The 18219-nt window shown below is 48.5% G+C and overlaps 1 protein-coding gene across 8 annotated transcripts in view; it reads left to right on the top strand.

Moving 5' to 3' along the window:
* Positions 1-18219, top strand: part of KCNQ2 (potassium voltage-gated channel subfamily Q member 2) — a 67667-nt gene that overhangs the window by 23331 nt on the left and 26117 nt on the right. For 6 of the 8 annotated variants that reach the window (XM_075022602.1, XM_075022600.1, XM_075022598.1 and 3 more), the window contains exons 2-10: positions 1340-1430; positions 2693-2819; positions 3979-4154; positions 5331-5456; positions 7773-7883; positions 8577-8672; positions 9398-9492; positions 12817-12846; positions 17319-17387. In XM_075022602.1, coding sequence (XP_074878703.1) covers positions 1340-1430; positions 2693-2819; positions 3979-4154; positions 5331-5456; positions 7773-7883; positions 8577-8672; positions 9398-9492; positions 12817-12846; positions 17319-17387 — 921 coding nt within the window. The remainder of the gene's footprint in view (positions 1-1339; positions 1431-2692; positions 2820-3978; positions 4155-5330; positions 5457-7772; positions 7884-8576; positions 8673-9397; positions 9493-12816; positions 12847-17318; positions 17388-18219) is intronic. The other 2 variants (XM_075022601.1, XM_075022599.1) reach the window with 1 other exon arrangement.

The following is an 18219-nucleotide window of genomic DNA, read 5'->3' as shown; positions in this document are numbered from 1 at the left end:
GCCTGTGGTTCAAATAAATACTGCAGATCCCCCTATTTTTACTTGTTACTGTGACATTAATGGTCCTTTAAAAGCCACAAACATGACCCAGTGGTGTGAAACTCCTTTGCTTTATACAGCAAAAAGGAACAGCACCTACCAGCTGAACCATACCTTATAAGTATTCAAAATGCACTTTGTAGGAATGTGAGACAAAGCCAGACAGATGAATTATTTAATGCTTTTAAAGTATGCAACTTTTAGTTTCTCCTTGCGCTGGCCTACTTTATCGTATCAGTAAATTGATCTTCAGTAAATTAATTTCCCTCCTTTTGTTTGAGCAAGCAGTGGGCATTGCGGGCTGGTGGAAACCTCCAGCCGTGAGCAGATGCCAGGACACCTCTGTAGCTGCAGACTCAGGCGTCGAGGGTCAGAACAGAGTCGAGCTCCTGTCATTCATTTTGTGCCTTTAGATTTGCACTAGTACACGCAGTGTTTACGAAAAGCACAGAGCGGGCAGTTTTGATGGGAACAGCCCGTGAATGACGGGATGGTGTGGCACTTCTGAGGCTGCTTTTGGGACAGCCTGTGGAAGTAGACATCAGTGAGACCTGGACGTGCACTCTAAGGGGGTTTTGAGAATCTCCCCTATTTCACGGTAAATAGAAGAGACTGAGAGAGCTGATACCAAAGCTGGGTGTCCTCTCGCAGCTCCCAGCAGGAGGGGGCTCGGTGTCCCTGCAGGGCAAAATCTAAAACAAATCTAAAAAGTCACCAGCCTTTCCAGGCAGTAAGGAGTTAATCCGGAGCCCCTGCCTAGTAAAGGAACATTAAACCCACCCAAAAAAGTCCTACCCTGGCAAGGATGGGAAATGGAGGGCCACTCCTGTGTAAGCTTCTGTGGGTGCAGATGCAGAAGCAGAACATCGGTGGAGTTTTCTCTGGGTTTGTGTTCAGCCCGCGCTCCTGCTCATCAGCCAGCCTGGTCACCTGTTATCACATTAATACATTTTCCTTGTTTGCGTGCTTGTTGAAAGCATGTTGCAGTAAGAGCTGACAGTTCCTTGGGGAAATAATGTCAGAGGTGAGCCGAGCCACCAGCTCTCGGGGGTGAATTGGATTGGCACTGGGCAAACTGGGAACAGTCCAGTGGGTCCATCCACACATAAACCTTCCAGTTAATCAAACCAGGGACTTTACTTTCCCTTTTTACGTGGTGTTGTAGCAGCAGCACAGTAAATACTCCTAGAGAAATATGTCCAAAAATGCTCTCTGGACTAGTTTGAAGTGTAAAAAATTCCTGCTCCGAAGACTGACGTTCTCTCTCTCTCTTTTTATTTTTTATTTTTGTGTTACATAGTTTTCTACTAGTTTTCTCCTGCCTGGTGCTGTCTGTCTTTTCAACCATTGATGAGTACCAGAACAGCTCAGAAGGGGCCCTTTACATCCTGGTAAGTGGGGGGATTGCAAATGAAGTCATCAGTGAGGCATCAAAACAAAGTAAAAAACACACAAAAAAGCTGAGCTTGGGGGTTTCTAACTGGGGCAAGAATTTAAACTTTGGCTTGTGAGAAAGGGACCACTGGGACCTGCAAGTAAGAAGTAGGAAAAATATGAAAAGGAGAAATTTGTATCAGGAATAAAAAAAAAATCTCTTTAATGATCTTGTAAAAACCTTCTTTCTAAACTTTTTCCTTTTTTTCTGCATTTATCTTCAATTGCAAAACGCAGTAGCAAGACCGATCCCAACAGAAAAGCAGTTTGATGTCCAACAGCTCCCAAGATGTAAAGCTGCGGATGCTCTGCGTGGGGAGCAGCCCGCGTAGCTGCCTCCTCTCCCACACTATAATATCCCTGCAACTATTTGATCTGTCATCGAGCTGCAGAGTTTTGTTCCCTAAATAGCCCGGCATCCCTCGCACTGACAGTGTGGCTTCTGCCATCAAGAGCCAGCAGAGATCCTGCACGCACCGCCACGTCGCGGGGCTGCCGGATTCACCCGTCTCCTTTCCTTTTCTCTTTTTTCCTCTTCCCCGGTCCCTGCCTTACATCGACATCAAAAGGCGCTGCAGACTAATTAGGGCTTTGTCAGGGTCGATACGTGAGAAAGCTGAGGCAAGTGCCGCTAGTAAAGAAATCGGAGGGAAGGGAGCGTGCGCAGGGTGTTTGGGTGGCGATGGGAAGAGCGGCGATGCGCAGCATCGGTGTGTTCCCTTGGCATCGAGGGGTAGAGGATCTCCGCTGCCTCTGCACGAGATAGCCCAGCACACAGAGACAACCCAGTCCCAATTCCTGGGGAAAAAGCTCAGATCCCCTGTGAAGAGTCCTAGGATGGAGTAGCCAGTGATTCCCATCTCTGGTCTTCCCCTGAGCTGCTCAGCCAAGTCCTGGAGACTGATGGTGGGGAGATAAGCAGGTACTCTTCAGTCCTGTGACAGGGGACACAAACACAATACGAGAAGGTGTAAAACTCTAGTTCATGGGCTACGATGTGCAAGTACATCTCACCACCCCAGGGGGAGGGTGCAGGAAAACACAACAGCAGAGATCTGACAGTCTTTCAAGCCTGGGTTCTCCATTAACAGCCCTGGTGCAGACAGCTCTGATATATTTTCTGAGGTGCACGGAGTCTCGGTTATGGGTTTGTATTTGATTCTGGAGCGTGCTCTCCATTACGCTTCTTTCTCGACTAATGGCGTTGTCTCCCTTGCAGGAAATCGTCACCATCGTGGTGTTTGGGGTCGAATACTTTGTGAGGATCTGGGCAGCCGGCTGCTGCTGCCGGTACCGGGGCTGGAGGGGAAGGTTAAAATTTGCCCGCAAACCTTTCTGCGTCATCGGTAAGACCTGCCTCCCTGCTTGGGATTTCCCAAACCAAAGTGGCTATTGCAAGCGCTTGCTTGCACGATGCTCCGGTTTCTTGCGTGCATTTTGAGGGTTGATCCTCAGCTGCTTCATGGTCACCTTGAGAAGGGAAAGAGCAAAGGCAAAAGTCCTAAATCCACGGCTGTCGTTTTCCTCGTTCTGCACGAGGCCGGCCGTGTTTTCTGCAGACCTGGGAGCCGTCCCGTTGCCCTGGGTACCCCTGGCATCGCTGACAGCTGCCCACAGCCGCAGAATGGGGATTTAGCCAGGAGAAGCTGAGCGAGGAGCTGGGATCCTGCGATCCTGCGTCCAACCTTGACACCGAATTGCTCGCGACTCATTGAAACTCTCTGTGTCTCACTTTGCCTTTCCTGGTGCTGATGAGCTGCCTCACAAGGGAGTTACGAGACTTAATTAATTCTTGTTTGTAAAGTACTCGGCAGTCCTCTCGTGAAAGGGGCCATCTGTGCGCTACAGTTATTTTTAGCGGGGTAAGGAGTGGGCAGAGAGGCCGTGCCATTCGCTGTAGAGCCTGCTTTCAAATGTCCAGGAGCTGGCAATGGTCATATGCAGGATTTTAGCTTATTCCACAGAAAAGCAATCCTATAAAATTTGCATAGAAAACCAGGGAAGAGGGAGGTTTTCAGGATCCTCAGATTTGGGATATATAGAGCAAGGCTGTTTTTTCTTGGCCTTTCTTTGTCCGTGAGCACTGTAGGATTGCTATGGTGGAGCTCTGGGTTTTCATTCCTAATTTAGAAGGGGGAATTCACACCTCTGGACAGCACTGTGCAACAGGCAGCTGATTAAAAAAGGGCATGCATTTTGCAAGGATTTAATCCAGTTTAGCAGGGTTAACACTGAACCATATCAGAATTCAGGCTTTGCAGTATTTGACACGTTTTCTATAGGAAGGATGACTCTGGAGAAGGATACTAGGATGTTTCCATAAGGCGTGTAGTGGCTCCCTTCATCCAGGTTAAGATTTATGCTGCATCCTTCCACGCAAGATACGACTGATACAAGTTCCCTTTCGCGCACAGCCTTCTGCTGCCAGCGGCGGTAGGAGTGCCATCCCATTTAGGAACGGTTCAGCAGCATTTCTTCAGCTTTCAATGCCCTCTGTTCGTGCAGACATCATGGTGCTGATCGCGTCCATCGCTGTGCTGGCGGCGGGGTCCCAAGGGAACGTCTTTGCCACCTCAGCACTCAGGAGTTTGAGGTTCCTGCAGATCCTGCGCATGATCCGCATGGACCGACGGGGAGGCACCTGGAAGCTCCTGGGCTCCGTGGTCTATGCACACAGTAAGGTGAGCAAGTCCCAAGCAAGGGCATTGAGTTGCTCTTCACTTTCCCCCTACCAGAAACACTGCTTTGGCTCAGTTCTCCACCCCAACCACCTCCCAGGCTTGGGGAGATTGGAAAGTCACCGTAGGGTAACATGGGGAGCAATGCAAAACCAGAGAGACAAGGTCCGATGGAGCCCTCCAGCCAGTAGAGGAGAGAAACGAGGGATGTTCGGATGCTTGCAGGGAACATCTTGAACATTGTGACCACCTGCACGCTGACACAGCTCATTTCCAAGAGTTAGCAATTAGGCAGCAGCCTCGTTAAGCACAGGTGTTGCTGCGAGCTCTTTGTCTGGGATGCACGCTTCAAAGCGGACGCGTTTCTGAAAGCGCATCCTGCGAGCAGCAGCCTCTCGCAGACACGGTTCTTGTGCCAGGTTCCTCCTCCTGACATGAGATCATGTACCAGTTGCAGAACTGCTCCCTGGTGTAAGGCACCTTGGCCTTTCTCTGGTTTGGGAAGAGTTTGTTGATAATTTTTTTTGTTTTCTGCTGCTGAATTATGGATTTAAATTTTTCTGCCGGTTCCTGCACTTTTTCCATTGAAAAGCTTAGCCACCTTGTCCAGAACTACGTAAAAATCATAGGGAATTCATGGGTCTCTTGTCCACTGTTGTATTAACTTCATCCAAAGCCAATCACTCCCGTGAATTCTGAATTAAAACTTCCCTGAAATCAAGGGATTTTGTATCCAGACCCCAGCTTTGTAGCTCCTCCCCAGTTAGTGGAAGGGACCTGCCCTAAGCTGAGTCCCCAGGGATTTGGGGCTTCCCATTTCAGTTTGAACCCCAATTCCCTGTGTGAGCTGGGGAAATACTTTATTATTATTTTATTTTTTTTAGTCTCAGTTCCACATCTTGAAATAATGGAGCTATTAACACTCCCTTTCCTTCTCCATTTGCTGTATGTGTTTAGATGATGGGGTCCTCAGGACAGGGATCACCCCATGTGCATTGCAGGGCCACCACCAGTACATGGTCCCATCTCAAAAAGTGGCACTACTGATCTCCAACCGAAGCCCTAAAGCCTAAACAAATGCAGGGAAAGTTCAGATCTAACCTGAAGCAAGTAACTCGGCTTTTGGAGATACAGACCAGAATTGCAATTATTCTCTTCTATCCCTTAATGATCTTGCAGGAGCTGATTACTGCCTGGTATATTGGCTTCCTGTGCCTCATTCTGGCCTCTTTCCTGGTATACTTGGCCGAGAAAGGAGAAAATGAGCACTTTGATACATACGCAGATGCACTCTGGTGGGGTCTGGTAAGTAATTTTCATAGAACAGCTGCTGGTTATTAAAATAAAATGTCCATTAACTCTCCATCTTCTATCACTTATGTGAGGAATCGACTTACTGAGTGCTTAGTTAACATTTTTATTAAATGGTTTCAGGCTACTCCATTTAGCCCTTTTTCTTAAAAAAAACTCGTAGAAAATTTTGGGGGATCACATTTCTTGAATTAGCTGGAGCTGCAAGGAAACTGGGAACTCGTGCGCTCTCAATTGCGGGATTTAGCTCTGTCGCAACAGTAGAGGCAGGTCAAATAAAGACCCCACGCTACGGAGTGCTTTGATCATCATTTTGACAAGTATTGCCGCCCTTTAATTATTTATAATCGTACTTGGGCAACGTGCTGTTAAACACGCTGGAATAAATTTTCTAAAATTAATAGGGTCTAAGTACCAGAGAGACTTCAGGGCTGAAAGCACTCCCCTTTCACATCTTTGCTGACAGAGGAGGAAAGGGCAATACTTTTAGTTTGCTCTGGGTGTGCATGTGCATGTGAATTATTGGATTACCCGATTAACAAAGAGAGAATTAATGACGTCCTAATCTTCTTGCGTTATTGTTCTTCTGCTCCGACACTGTGGTGCTGGTTTGGCCTTGATTACAAAGCATGTAATGAAAATCCCACATCTGATCAAATCCCAATAACAGGCTTGGGGAGGAATCGGCTGATCAAGCAGCTCCTCTGTTCCAACAAAGGGAAAGAAGCAGTAAATTGCTTTTCAAGCCCCTTGGTTGTGACAGAAAAATAAAAACAAAGCCCAATTTGACATAACTAGAAAATAAACAATGAGGAAAAAGTGACAGCTCAGATTTGAGCTCAGTCTAGGGAGACCCATGTGTGGATTTATCCCTCCTGCTTCCCAGGCTGCGTGAGCCTTTGGCAGAGGATCACCCCTGCCCCATTTCAGGACGTGGAGGTGCACCAGGCTGTTTTGCCACTAAGAAGCTCTGAGTAAAATCTGAGCTTTATTAAAATAAACAGGTTTTGTCATTGTCCAGCTCACAGGTCCAGTACAGACGGTTGTTAAGAGATGGGCAAAATAAATCAAATTTCAGGCTCAGAAACTCATCCCTTGGTCTGATCTTAGTGGATCCAATCCTTGTAGTTGTCTAAATAAATTACAAAAAATTTGTAAACCAACTTTACAGTCATTATGGAGAGAGCATTGCTTCAACTTTGTGTTTCAGTAAGGAATAGCCACGTAGATGCATTTTCTAACCGCTTTGTCAAAATGGCATCTAATTGATAGGGCTTTTAGTGGGCCCAATTAAACAGCGCTTTGGGATCGTACTTCCATTTGTGTAAAAGTGATTTTATTCCAAGTTGAACGCATGAGGTTTCCAAAGCCACATCAGCATGGTGTCAGGTCCCGTCCCTGGGGTCAGCTCTGTCTGCGGAGGCTGTGGGACGGGGACGACTTTCCACTTGTCACCGGGACCGTTGGGGATCATTGAGCAGAAGTCTCAAAGAAGATGTTCCTCATCAGACCATCTCTCCCTGCCTTGCCCTGGCAATCCCAGGCTCTCCAAATCCTCTCGGAAGCCTTAGGGGATACCCAGTATTTCCCACTAGCGATGTCCGTGGACTGAAGTAGGAAAATGCGTCTTTTCCTGCAGTTTGGAGTTCAGGGGATTCTTTGGCTCCAACAAATCTCTCAGCTCCTTCCCCAAAAATGCACACAGCAGCTTGCCAGCACTCTCTTGGTCTACTGCAGTAATACCGAGGAAGGGAAAAAGCATCCCTAAATTAGGTTGTACACAGCAGCCATAATTCATCCTGTTGGGCTAATATGCTCTTTTTAAATAGGGAGACTGTCTAATAGGCAGTGCTGGGAAGATTAGGAATAAACAGCATCAGGTCCGTATGCATGCAAACAGCCCTGCCTTCTTTCGTGAGATGCCGAAAGGGAGTTTGGGGGAACCGTGCCCGTTCGCTTCCCCTGCCGAAGGCGCAACCCCATCTCCCGGGGGAGGCTCCGAGCTGCCGCAAGCCTCTGCACCAGATGGCAGCTCTCTCTGTGTCAGCCGAAGGCACGAAAACGCTCTCGACTGGCGTGAAAACTCAGCGTGCCGAGCAGGGAGGGCGGCAGCGGTGTCCTGGGTGTCAGGGCATCGCTGCCTCCCACGGAGATGCTCATCCCGGGTACCCAAACTTCACCTCGACTTGGTCAACTCAGGGCACGTGGTGACCCTCCGTGTCCCGCTCTGGTGTTGCGGGCGTTTCGGCCGTGGTGTTTTAATTTTTAGGCTGGCTGACCCAGGGCCGTGCGGTGTTCTCCTCCCTGCAGATTACTCTCACCACCATCGGCTACGGGGATAAGTACCCGCAGACCTGGAACGGGCGGCTGCTGGCAGCTACGTTCACGCTCATCGGCGTCTCCTTCTTCGCTCTTCCTGCCGTAAGCGGGGGCTGCAGCTTTTTTGCTGGGATGGGGGGGAGGCTGAGCTTTTCTGTCCTTTGTCCCCGGCCCCTGGAGCTGGTGGCAACGCAACAGCTACGTCCAGCGGCGTGATGCACCCAGAGACCGCCCCGCTGCTCCGTGGCTGTTGAGTCAAAAAAAAAAAGGGGGGGGGGCAAAGAAGGGCACCCCTATCTGAATATCCACGGCTCAGACACAATGCTTCTGAGCGAACGGGATGGAAACTCTAGATTTGGCACTGCACAAGTGTTTATTGAAGTGAAAATGTTTTTTTTCCTGCAAAAGGCTGTTCTGAGGGGTGATTATGCTATTTCAGCAAATTAGCCCTGTCCTTTTCGCAGTGCGTTTGAGTGCGTTGCATGGATCTGATTTTCCCCTATGGGGATAATTTGCCGAATGCCAGCACAGTGTGGTTATTTTGTATTTTATCAGCCGGCTGGAGGTAGTTTGGGAAAAGCAGCAATTCCAGTGAGCGCCAGCAAAGTCTGCTGCCCCTTCACGGGGAGTGTGTCTGCCAGGGCTGCCTTGGATGGAAGCTTCTCCTTCCTTCCTCTGTAGGTTTGAAGCAAAAAATGAGACAGAATAAACCTTTGGAAGGAAAGTCGGCTGCAATTTTTAAGTGAAAGCTTAGCTAACGCCCTGCTAACTGCAAAATTTTGTTCTCTTGCCCAGGGCATCTTGGGTTCGGGGTTTGCTCTGAAGGTTCAAGAGCAGCATCGACAAAAACACTTTGAGAAGAGGCGAAACCCAGCAGCGGGCCTGATTCAGGTGAGGATCACATCCAAGGAACCTCGGGGTTACATCGTCCTGATTTTGGGGGGCTTGATAGACTTCTAGAAGTTGGGGAGGAGATGGGCAGGTGAAAAATGGGGCTGTGTGTGTAAGGTGTGAGACAGCAGCTGGTGACTGGTCATGTCTGGGAATAAATGCCAGGAAATCAGCCATGGGAAAATAACATATGTGGTAGGCAATCTGGGGGAGAAAAGGAACAAAATCCAGCCCAGCACAGCAAGACAAATGCATTAGGACAGTCTGTTTTCACCAAACTTTTTTTTTTCCCTAAAGAGAATATTTATACTGATATAAAGTTACAATTGGGAGCATTTTCTTCATGATAACAGATGTCTGCACAGAAGGTTGGCCTTGGTGTTTGTCTCGGAGATTTGAAATTAGTGTCACTTTACATCCCCCTGCTCCTCTCTCTCCTAATTTTTTAACTCCCTAATGGGCAACAACAACCATTTGATACTTGGCCTCAACCTGACAGCGAGTGCCTGGTACCCACAGCATTTTTAGCTGGGCTCATGTGGTCAGGAATATCATGGTCCCACCCCAAATATGTCATCTATCGAATCAAGCAAAAAGCAGAATGTCAGAAGTGTCCCACAGAAAACAGAGGGAGGACTCGGTGTTGGCTGAGGTTTATTTATACTACTACCGAGGGTAGTGCTGGCCATGCCTGGGTCCACAATCCCACCGTGTCTCCTCCGCAGGCGGCTTGGAGATTTTATGCCACCAACCTGTCCCGGACAGACCTGCACTCCACCTGGCAGTACTACGAACGCACCGTCACCGTCCCCATGTACAGGTACCTCCTCCTCTGCCGCCTTCCTCGTGATGCCACTGTCTCCATATTTCTTTTTGTTTTCTGGATATATAGTTTTGTTTATTTACTTTTACATTGAAAAAGTTGATTTCCACAGCTCTTAAGGGCTGGTATATGCTTTTTTCTTTTGGAGTTTTTTTGCTTTGGTTTTTTTTTGTATTTCTTTTTGACTTGATTTTAATTTCCCTGTTTGTTTTTTTTTCTTTTTTGTGTCTGTGTGTGCACACGCTCTTCTTTTCACCTTTATTTCTCCACGTTTGCTGCTAGTTGCATTGTGTTGTGACAGTTGCCGTGCCCAGGTGTGAAGACCTCCCTCCCGAGCTGCCCTGGATTGTAGGTAAATGCCGCCTTCACCCTGCGTGCAGCTCCTCATGCCCACTCAGGCTCTCCTTGCCGCTCTAGCCGGTCTTTAATGATCCTTCTGCCTTTCAGCAAACTTTTGTCCCTCCCTTGACCAGCGTGGCACTCTCCCCAGGTGCATTTGCCCTGGGTCCCTCTTTCCTTTCCTTTTTTTTTTTCTCTCTAAGAGGAGGAAAACCAAATCAGGATTCAGTGAGCATTTTCCCATTTCTTGCATTTCATTTATCCATCACAATCTGTTGACGCAGATCACGGCGGAGCCGTGACGGATGATGCTGATAAAGCACCGCTGTGTTTTAGCAGCATCCGTCTGGCTTGCTTTAAGGAGAGGTAACTCGTCATCATACCCAGGCAGTTTTTTTCACCTGAAACAGCACAGGTTAGAGCAGTGCTGTGGGAATTCACAGCTTCTCGGGATTTGGAGCTTCGTGGAGATGGGGACGGAGTCCCCTGCCATGCCTCGCTGCCCTCCGGGATGTGGGGAAGCACCGCGTCCCCCGTGTCACTCTCGGGGTTGGCGGCATTGAGGAGGAGGCTTCCCCAAAAGCTAAAATGCAAAACGTTGCCGTTCATTTTCCACTCCACACTGCGCTGCATCCCGGGCAGGGCCGCGCATCCCTTTCTGGTGTGTTTTTTAGGGGCTAGCCAGATCTCTGAGTTTGTAGAGGAGTCGGACGTGTTCATTAGATATTCCCGTAGCTTTGCGGGGTTTTGGTGGGAGTGATGGAGCTCCCTGTGCTCCATCTCCCTGCTCTCAAGCAGGGCTGTGGTCCAGCAGGAGGTGTGAATCCCTTTCTGTTTTCCCATGTTACTGGTTCCTTCTAGCCCTCGGGCAGACGGTCTGGATATATTTCCTAGGGTAAGCATTAGCCTGTGTTTGAAATGCAGCGGCCAGCCTGTTAATCCATCTTAAAAACCTGTTGGGTGTCATGTTGTGGTCAGTAAGTTTTCATTGGATTCATTCCCAGTGTGTGTCTGATCGGATGCTTTTTCCCTAGACATTTATGAACCGACTTCAAGATTTTGCCTAAAAAAAAACCCCAAACGCAACAACCCAACAAAACAGAACAAAACTGTTTTCCAATAGCATTAAACCCACCCATTGAAACTCTCCCTCCCAGTATTTGACCTTCTCGCTGTCCGTTTGCAGCACTGGTGGCTGAGATCAGCTACTGGGAAGGATGAGGACCCGAGCCTGGTCCGAAGTCCGCTGCAAAATGCAGAAAGCCAGGGGCTGATTTCAGTGGACTTTGCCAGGTTTTCCTTTGAAAGACTGAACTCACCACCCAGCCAGACATACAGTGACACCCTTTTGCATGAGGATGTACTGGGGGTAATTACCTGCTACTTAATCTGCTTGTTAAAACCTGTATTTCCCCATGGGGCTAGTACGCAGGAAGAAAACTAAGGTAAAGAGCTCCAGAAGCGGCTAAATAAAAACTTTGGGGAGGAGAAAGAGCAAAAAATGTAGTTTGGGGAAGAACCCAGCTGTCTTGAGTAAAAAGCCAGGACAAAGTTGCAGTGGGGTTGTAGCAGTTTTGCTGGCTGATGCTGCGGGTGCTGCTCCAGGCAGCAGCGTCGCCCTGGGCTTCCCTAGGCAGAGGTTTCTCTGCTCTCCCAGCTTCACCCTTAAATCCCAACTCCTGTCTGTGCGCAGGCAAAGTGAACATCACCTGGGAGAGCGAGCCGTGGGCGCACCGATGGATTCAGCTGTTAGTCAAATTGGATTTTTTTTTTTTTTACCAAGAAAGCAGTGAACCACTTTTGAATATATTTTGCATGCAGTCAGCTAAATTAATTGGGGAAAAAAAAAATTGAAAAAAAGAAAAAGGGGTTAACTGTATGTTCTGGCTGCAGCTTCCATCACTCGCACTGTCCATCTATCCTTGACTACCCACTTCACTAAGCCAGCTGGCAGCCCTGCGCTGGTGCAGCCTTAGCAGCACGTCAAGCCCAGCGCCGCATTAAGGCGATGGCCGCTGACATGCGGCTGCAGCGCACAGCGTGGTTAGGAAGTGGGTTGGAGGAACACACTATCCCTGTCTCCCTCCCGGGTGTCTGGGGGTGCTCTGCAGTCACCACTACTTTGGCACCTTTTCTGCTCAACATTAGGCTGCTTATTCCTCATAGCAGGAGCCCTGGGACTTGAGCTTACCTGTCTTCCCAAGGCATCTCTGAAAATTCAGACTGGGTGCTTGATATGGGAAAAATTGTTACACATGCCTTGGAGGAGCTCACGTGTCTCCAGAACATCACTCACATCGCTGCAGTAGACCTAGTCTCACTTGTTTGGGGAAAATATGGTGGCCTCTGAGAGAATCTGAGATTTCATCTTTAAATTCCAAATGTGGTAGAACCAAATCTGAAATACGCACACGGCTCCTGTACGTGCAGGTATGGTTTGGGCTTGTAATGCACGCGTAGCTTGGTGCGTCCAGAGATCGTAACCTGGATTTGCTGAAAAAAAAATAAATAACCTGCTCTTTATTGTCACTCGTGAGAACAGGGCCTTGATCTCAACTACATTCATGTATTGGCCTTCACTAAAAAAACCCCATCAGCACCTCAGGCCCAAGTCAGCAGCCCAGCCCGAGGAGTCCCTGGCTGATGGGACCGAAGGCTGGGGATGTGTCACGAAAGGTATCTCGGAGGGCCCCCATATTTTCCCTGCTCTTTGGTGCCCGTTTGCTTTCGGAGCAAGGTGCCAGCTGCCTGTCCCCGAGGGTGACGCGGGTGCGCGGTGGTTTCTGAGCCGGCTGCGGCGGGAGCGAGCTCAGCCCACGCTCCCGTGCTCACCTGTAAGCCTGGTGCACCGGGTACACTTCGTTCATATGCTAATTTTCTTTATTCTGTTTCTTTTCCCCTTTCCTCCACCCCACCTTCCCCCCTGCCCTGTTTTTCTTTCTCTTATCCCTTTGGTTTTCTTTGGTGAAAACACTTGAAAAGCACGCAAACGCAAACGTACGGTGCCTCCAGGTATGAAGTGCATGTGACTCTGAAACTGTGTGTCATGTCACTCCTTGTTCTTCGTTTGGGACTGTAACATGCAAAGCCTTTAATTAAAAAAAAAAAAAAAAAAAAGGAAAAAAAAAAAGAAACCTCTGAAGATCGGTTTTTTCAAAGGAATGAGTGAAAGCCCAAACCAGACTCCCCATCCTGCTGCCTACAGACTAACTCCATGCACCTCCATGTACATTTTAGCTATTGGTACACACAAGTGTTGGGAAACTGTCTGCCAAAATGACAATTTAAGGAAGGAGAATGGGAGAGAACTTGATAAGCTTGCTTTTTTAAGGATGATTTCTTGATGGTCTTACCAACCTCCTCCAATTCATACAATGCTTAACAAGAAAACTTCCCCGTTCATACTTCCATTTTCCCTCTGCCATCACTCCTGCGTGTTCCCTTTTCTCCAACCCTCTTTTCCCATCCTTCATGGTGTCATTTATCCCACTTCATGCTGTAGGAGCTGTGCCCGCCAGGTAATGCTACGTTTGCTGAATTTCCTGGTGTGGTGGCACAGAATGAAATCACAGTAGCAGCTGTGTCTGCTTTTGAGGACAACGTCTGGAGGACAGATCGAGCTGGGGTGCTAAACTGAAATAATCATTCATTTCTCCTAGTAATCCAGTCTGATTTTTGGGAAAGGGATGTCCCATCTCAGCAGGACTTTTCCATTTCACTTTTTGCTTCCAAGACTGACCTAGAGCCAAGCAGTTATTAGCCCCAGTTATTCAATCTGGGACTTAACCTTTCGGCATCAATCCGAATGCAAAGACCTGTATATGGCTGTGTAAGATTTACGATAAATAACGTTATCTCAGGTTCTGCAGAAAAGAGTAGATTTTCAAATCGCAGGCATGTTTTATATGAGGTGGGTATCTGAAGGTGTAGTCAAGTCAATATTTTAAGATGGGGAATAAATGGCTTGCATTTCAAGACTGTGGGCCAAGCTCTGTTCTCAGAGCAGTTTCAATCCTCGCTAGATGCATTAATGCCGTTAGAGCTGACGTGATTTAGTGCCTGATTTCCAAACCTGGTTCCAGTTTTCACAGATGCAAGTTTTACAGCCTTAGTAAATCACACTTACCACTTTGTGTGGTTAATTTACAGCAAATCACATCAATGAATTGCAAGTATAATATTATGAATGCGTTTTCCTGTTGTGCTGAACAGCAGCCTGTTTTGAGAATCAGACTTTTTTCTACTGCTGGGAGTAAAATAAGAATGTGCCACCTCCCTTTCTTATATTAAAATAATTTATAAGTTTCATAAATATTCTCAGTTATGAAAAATAGCTTAGGCTGGAGACATAAAGTCATGGTTAGGGTAAAAATTGGCTCCTCATAGGAACTCCAACACAGCATGGAGACTCATTTAAGTCCCCATCCCATTCCAGCATCCATCTCCTTGTCGCCCTCTTCCTAATTGTTCCTAGTGGGGCTGTTCAAAAAAAATCACCACCATCTCTGTGTGCGTGCGTGTCGTGGTGTGCGCGCGGTTTTGTGTACGCTCCCACCCGCCGTCGTGTGCTGCTCCCCTCCTCGTGTTGTGGGGTTTTGATGACATCCTGGCTGGAGGCATGATATCCCTACCGTCCCCAGACGCTTGAATGTTATCTGTGCTAGCAGGAATAGCAAATTTACCTTCCCTTTGGATGGGGGGAGCCGGCACCCGGAGTTAGCGTGGTTTTTCTGTGTGCTGTACTGGGAGGGGTGATGGGAAGCAGCTGTAGGTACCGCTACAGCAGCCGGCAGCTCAGAAGCGTTGCTGTGGTGGGTAGCATGAGCTGTGTGTGTTCCCGTGGCGTGTGGATCTTCTCACCTAGCTCCCCTTTAACCAAAACGTGCTTCCCTTGCTAACAAGTGACACACGGACCAGGAGGAGAGAGAGAAAACACGAGACGCCCCAGCCGGAGGGCCTTTTTCCATGTCTCCGGAGGACACGGCGGCACCTGTGTCCCCTGTCCCCTGGGCACGCACAGCAGCGCAGGGTGCCCTCCATCCAGCATTTTATAGGAACGCTCAGTTAAAGTGCTGTGCAGAGCCCTGCCTTTTCTTTCAGCTTCTGGTGAAACAGCGCAATGCAGTAGCTGCTCCCCAAGCTGCTCTTGTAATGGCAGGTTAGGCTGGGCATTTAATTCAGGTTAAAGTACAGGGGTGAGTTTGCACCCATTTTTTATAATCATCGTTTAAGTAAAACATCATTTTTTTCCCACCACAAGTGTACCAGGCCCATCACCCTACCACAGAAACGGTGCCTTTCTGTGTTTGCCTGTGTGGCTTTACCTTTGCCTGGAAGCATCTGTGGTGGGCCAAGAGATTGCCACCTTCAGCCCAGTGTAAACCTTGTGTTATGGGCTAATATGAAGGAAAGAGCTCCTTTGGGGATCCTGAATCCTTCAATCTAGCGAGCTAATAAGCTCTTCAGCTCCGAGACTTGCATCAGTGGGAGCCCTGGATTTGTGATCCCAGCTGGAGAAAATGAGGCTGTTGTCCTATGTTCTGCTGGGTACGGACCTCCCTGTGCAACTAACTCCCCAAGAACAGTTGTGCATCCTGCATTAACTGCTACGTACGCTTTGTGCTTGATTTTATGCACCACTTTCTCCCATCTTGGAACAAAACCGCAAACCCTACGGTGGGTTTGAAGGGAGGTGATAGCCCAGCACTCGTGCACTGCTCCGCTGCACCAAGGTCAGCTTCTTCCTGACGTCTTGAGTGAAGAGGATCATTAATTCATCAGATCAGGATGTGCTCTTCTCTGGATGGAAGCGAACAGAGCTGGGCTGGGGAGCCGAGCCAAAATTTTCAGGCCTATTTTTATTCTTTTCTCCGTACTTAGGATTGGAAAATTTTCTGATTGCCTCAATCTTGCGAACACCAAATCTGCTCTGCTGAACAACTGTGGTTTTGAGGATGAGTCTTGTGCATGCAGAGGAGAGGCTTTTTCAGTTAGATTTTTTTTTTTCAGTCAGAGGAAAACTGAAACTATTAGTCTCATAATAGCTGAAAAAATATGGGCATAAATATCTCTGCCTTTATTTTACAGTAAGCCACAGCCCTATTTCTTACAGCACCTCAGCCGAGATCAGTCTGTTAGGGGAGTGCAAGCACTTGCACCCCTTTTCTTCTAGTCCTTGCGGTTTTGGGACAGTTTGAGTAGGTCCTTCTTGCTTTCACTGAGACCTACGTGGCTCATTTTCCAGCAAAGCCATAAGTATATGTTCTCTTGGGGATGTGGCTGGGCTGTGGCCCCAACCGCAGCGATGCGGGCAGCTGCAGGCAGCCAGTTCCCACCCAACCAGCAGCCCCTTCTTCATCCTCCTCTTCATCCCCGCGATGATGCATCCTCCTGCTTGCTTGTCGCAAACGCCACCTCTGGGCATAGCGATGGCGTGTGGCACTTCGACAGTTTGACAAGGGCACGCTGGTGGCCTGGAAAGGATTTTGCAGCCAGCTATGTGATGAGCCCCGTTGGCCTTGACCCCGAACTTGAGTCCCCAAGTACCCGCTTAAGTAGATGCTGCTCTTCCCAACCGTGTGCAGCGTTCTCCGTCTCCTCCCGACACCTCCAGCTCGCATCTCTCTTGGTTGAGAACCTGACTGTGAATATCAACGTTAAATATTTATGGAGCAAGTCCCAGTCTCCCAGGGTCTGAGGGAAGAAACCAAAAGTGGATGTGGGAGTTGATTCAATGGCTTTCACACAAAAGCAGGATAGGCAACAGGGTGTTTGTTCGTTGGGGTTTTTTAATTATCAGCCAGGATTCCTATTGTCAGTTCTTTTTCTGAGAAAGGAAGGAAAACCCGTGGTTCCTAGAAGGCAACGATACATGGGTTTACCTCATTTTGGGGCAAAACCTGACACGGACAGCAGGGAATTGGTTAAACTTGACTCTGGCACCCACTGCTGTTTCTCCTGGGATGCTCCCGACCTCAGGTCCCTGTCTTCTCTGCCTTGTAAGCTGCTCCCTGCCATGCCTCCTCGCATTCCCAAGAGCAAGCAGGGTTGAGTTTTCCCATTCGCCTCGGAAACTGGAGCTTCTCTCCACTTAATACACAGCCGTAAGCGCTGATCTCCAAACAAAGCAATGCCAACAGCTAGACTACAGGTGGTGAAACAGCTCGCCTGCCAAAACACTGCCGTACTGCTCGGAATCCCTGGCAGCCGCTTGTTTTTTGGGGAGGTTCAAAATCCGGTGGTGCAGACAAGTTTCTCTCTCTCTCTTGCTGTCGCTCTCTCTTCCCCCACCGCTCTGCCTTAGGACACTGTTGGAAGTAGCAGCCAAAGCCCTCTCCATCCTTCCCGAGCTGTCCCCCAGTTGCAGTGGGTGGCACAAAGCTGGTTCTAGTTGAGAGGATGGGGCAGCAGGGGAAGTTTCCATGACAGGAGGCTCTGAAATCAGCTCTGCTTGAATATTAATGGTCTTTCTTTTCTCCCTCTAGACTCATTCCTCCTCTGAACCAGCTGGAGCTCCTGAGGAACCTGAAGAGCAAATCGGGACTGACATTCAGGTTAGCAGCAGAGTTAAGAGAGTTTGGAAAATTTGCAACCTTTTAATTTTTTTTCTTTTCTTTGGTTTTTTTTTTTTCTTTTCTTTTTTTCCTTCCTGCCTTTTGCATATGGACAGCATTGAAGATGTGCGAGGTTTTTGCAGCTGGTCCCCCGTGGGTCATTCAGTGACCTCCTCCCTATGCCTCTCCCATGCTGTACGTGAATTTCTTCAGCCTAACTTGGCTCTGGAGTAATGTTACAATGCTTGGCTGAAAATACAAAGTCGTATTTTCAAAGGGTCTGATCAAGGTAGTGTCCCCAGTTTTCCTCTGGCCTTTCTGCTCTTCACCACCCTCAGAGGAGACTCAGGCCCACAATGTGTTAATTAATTCCCCATTCCCTCCAACCTTCCTTCACCTCCCCTGAGAGCAGGCAAGGTTGTAGCAGTGAGAAATTTTTGCAAAATTTGCTGTGGCAAGGTATACATGATTGCCTCAGAAGGCCAGCAGTCCTGCAGCTTAAACCTATGCTCAGGATGGGTAATTCTTGGTTTTTTTCACCCTGTTTGGTGAATGGGGAATGTGCAGAGCCCAGGGGGGATGGAGAGGTGCTGGCCGTGCCGGTGGGCATCGGGGCCAGCCAGGGAGGCGTGGGAATGGACCTGCCCTGGGCTGGCTGTCTCTGCAGAGACTAGAGATCTGTAGACCTATGGGTCGGACTGCAAACTTTAAAACGTGAGTATTTGAGCTAGTGACTGAGGCTGGGCTTCCAAGCTTGTCTGAGCAAGGAGCAGAGAGTGGAGGGATATTTTTTTTAGTCTCTCCTGCTGCCTTCAGCCTAAGGGAGAAGGGT

Source organism: Buteo buteo, chromosome 2 (genome assembly GCF_964188355.1).
Source record: "Buteo buteo chromosome 2, bButBut1.hap1.1, whole genome shotgun sequence".
Classification (NCBI taxonomy): domain Eukaryota; kingdom Metazoa; phylum Chordata; class Aves; order Accipitriformes; family Accipitridae; genus Buteo; species Buteo buteo.
Note: the sequence above shows the minus strand (reverse complement) of the source record. Positions and strands in the feature narration are given on the sequence as shown.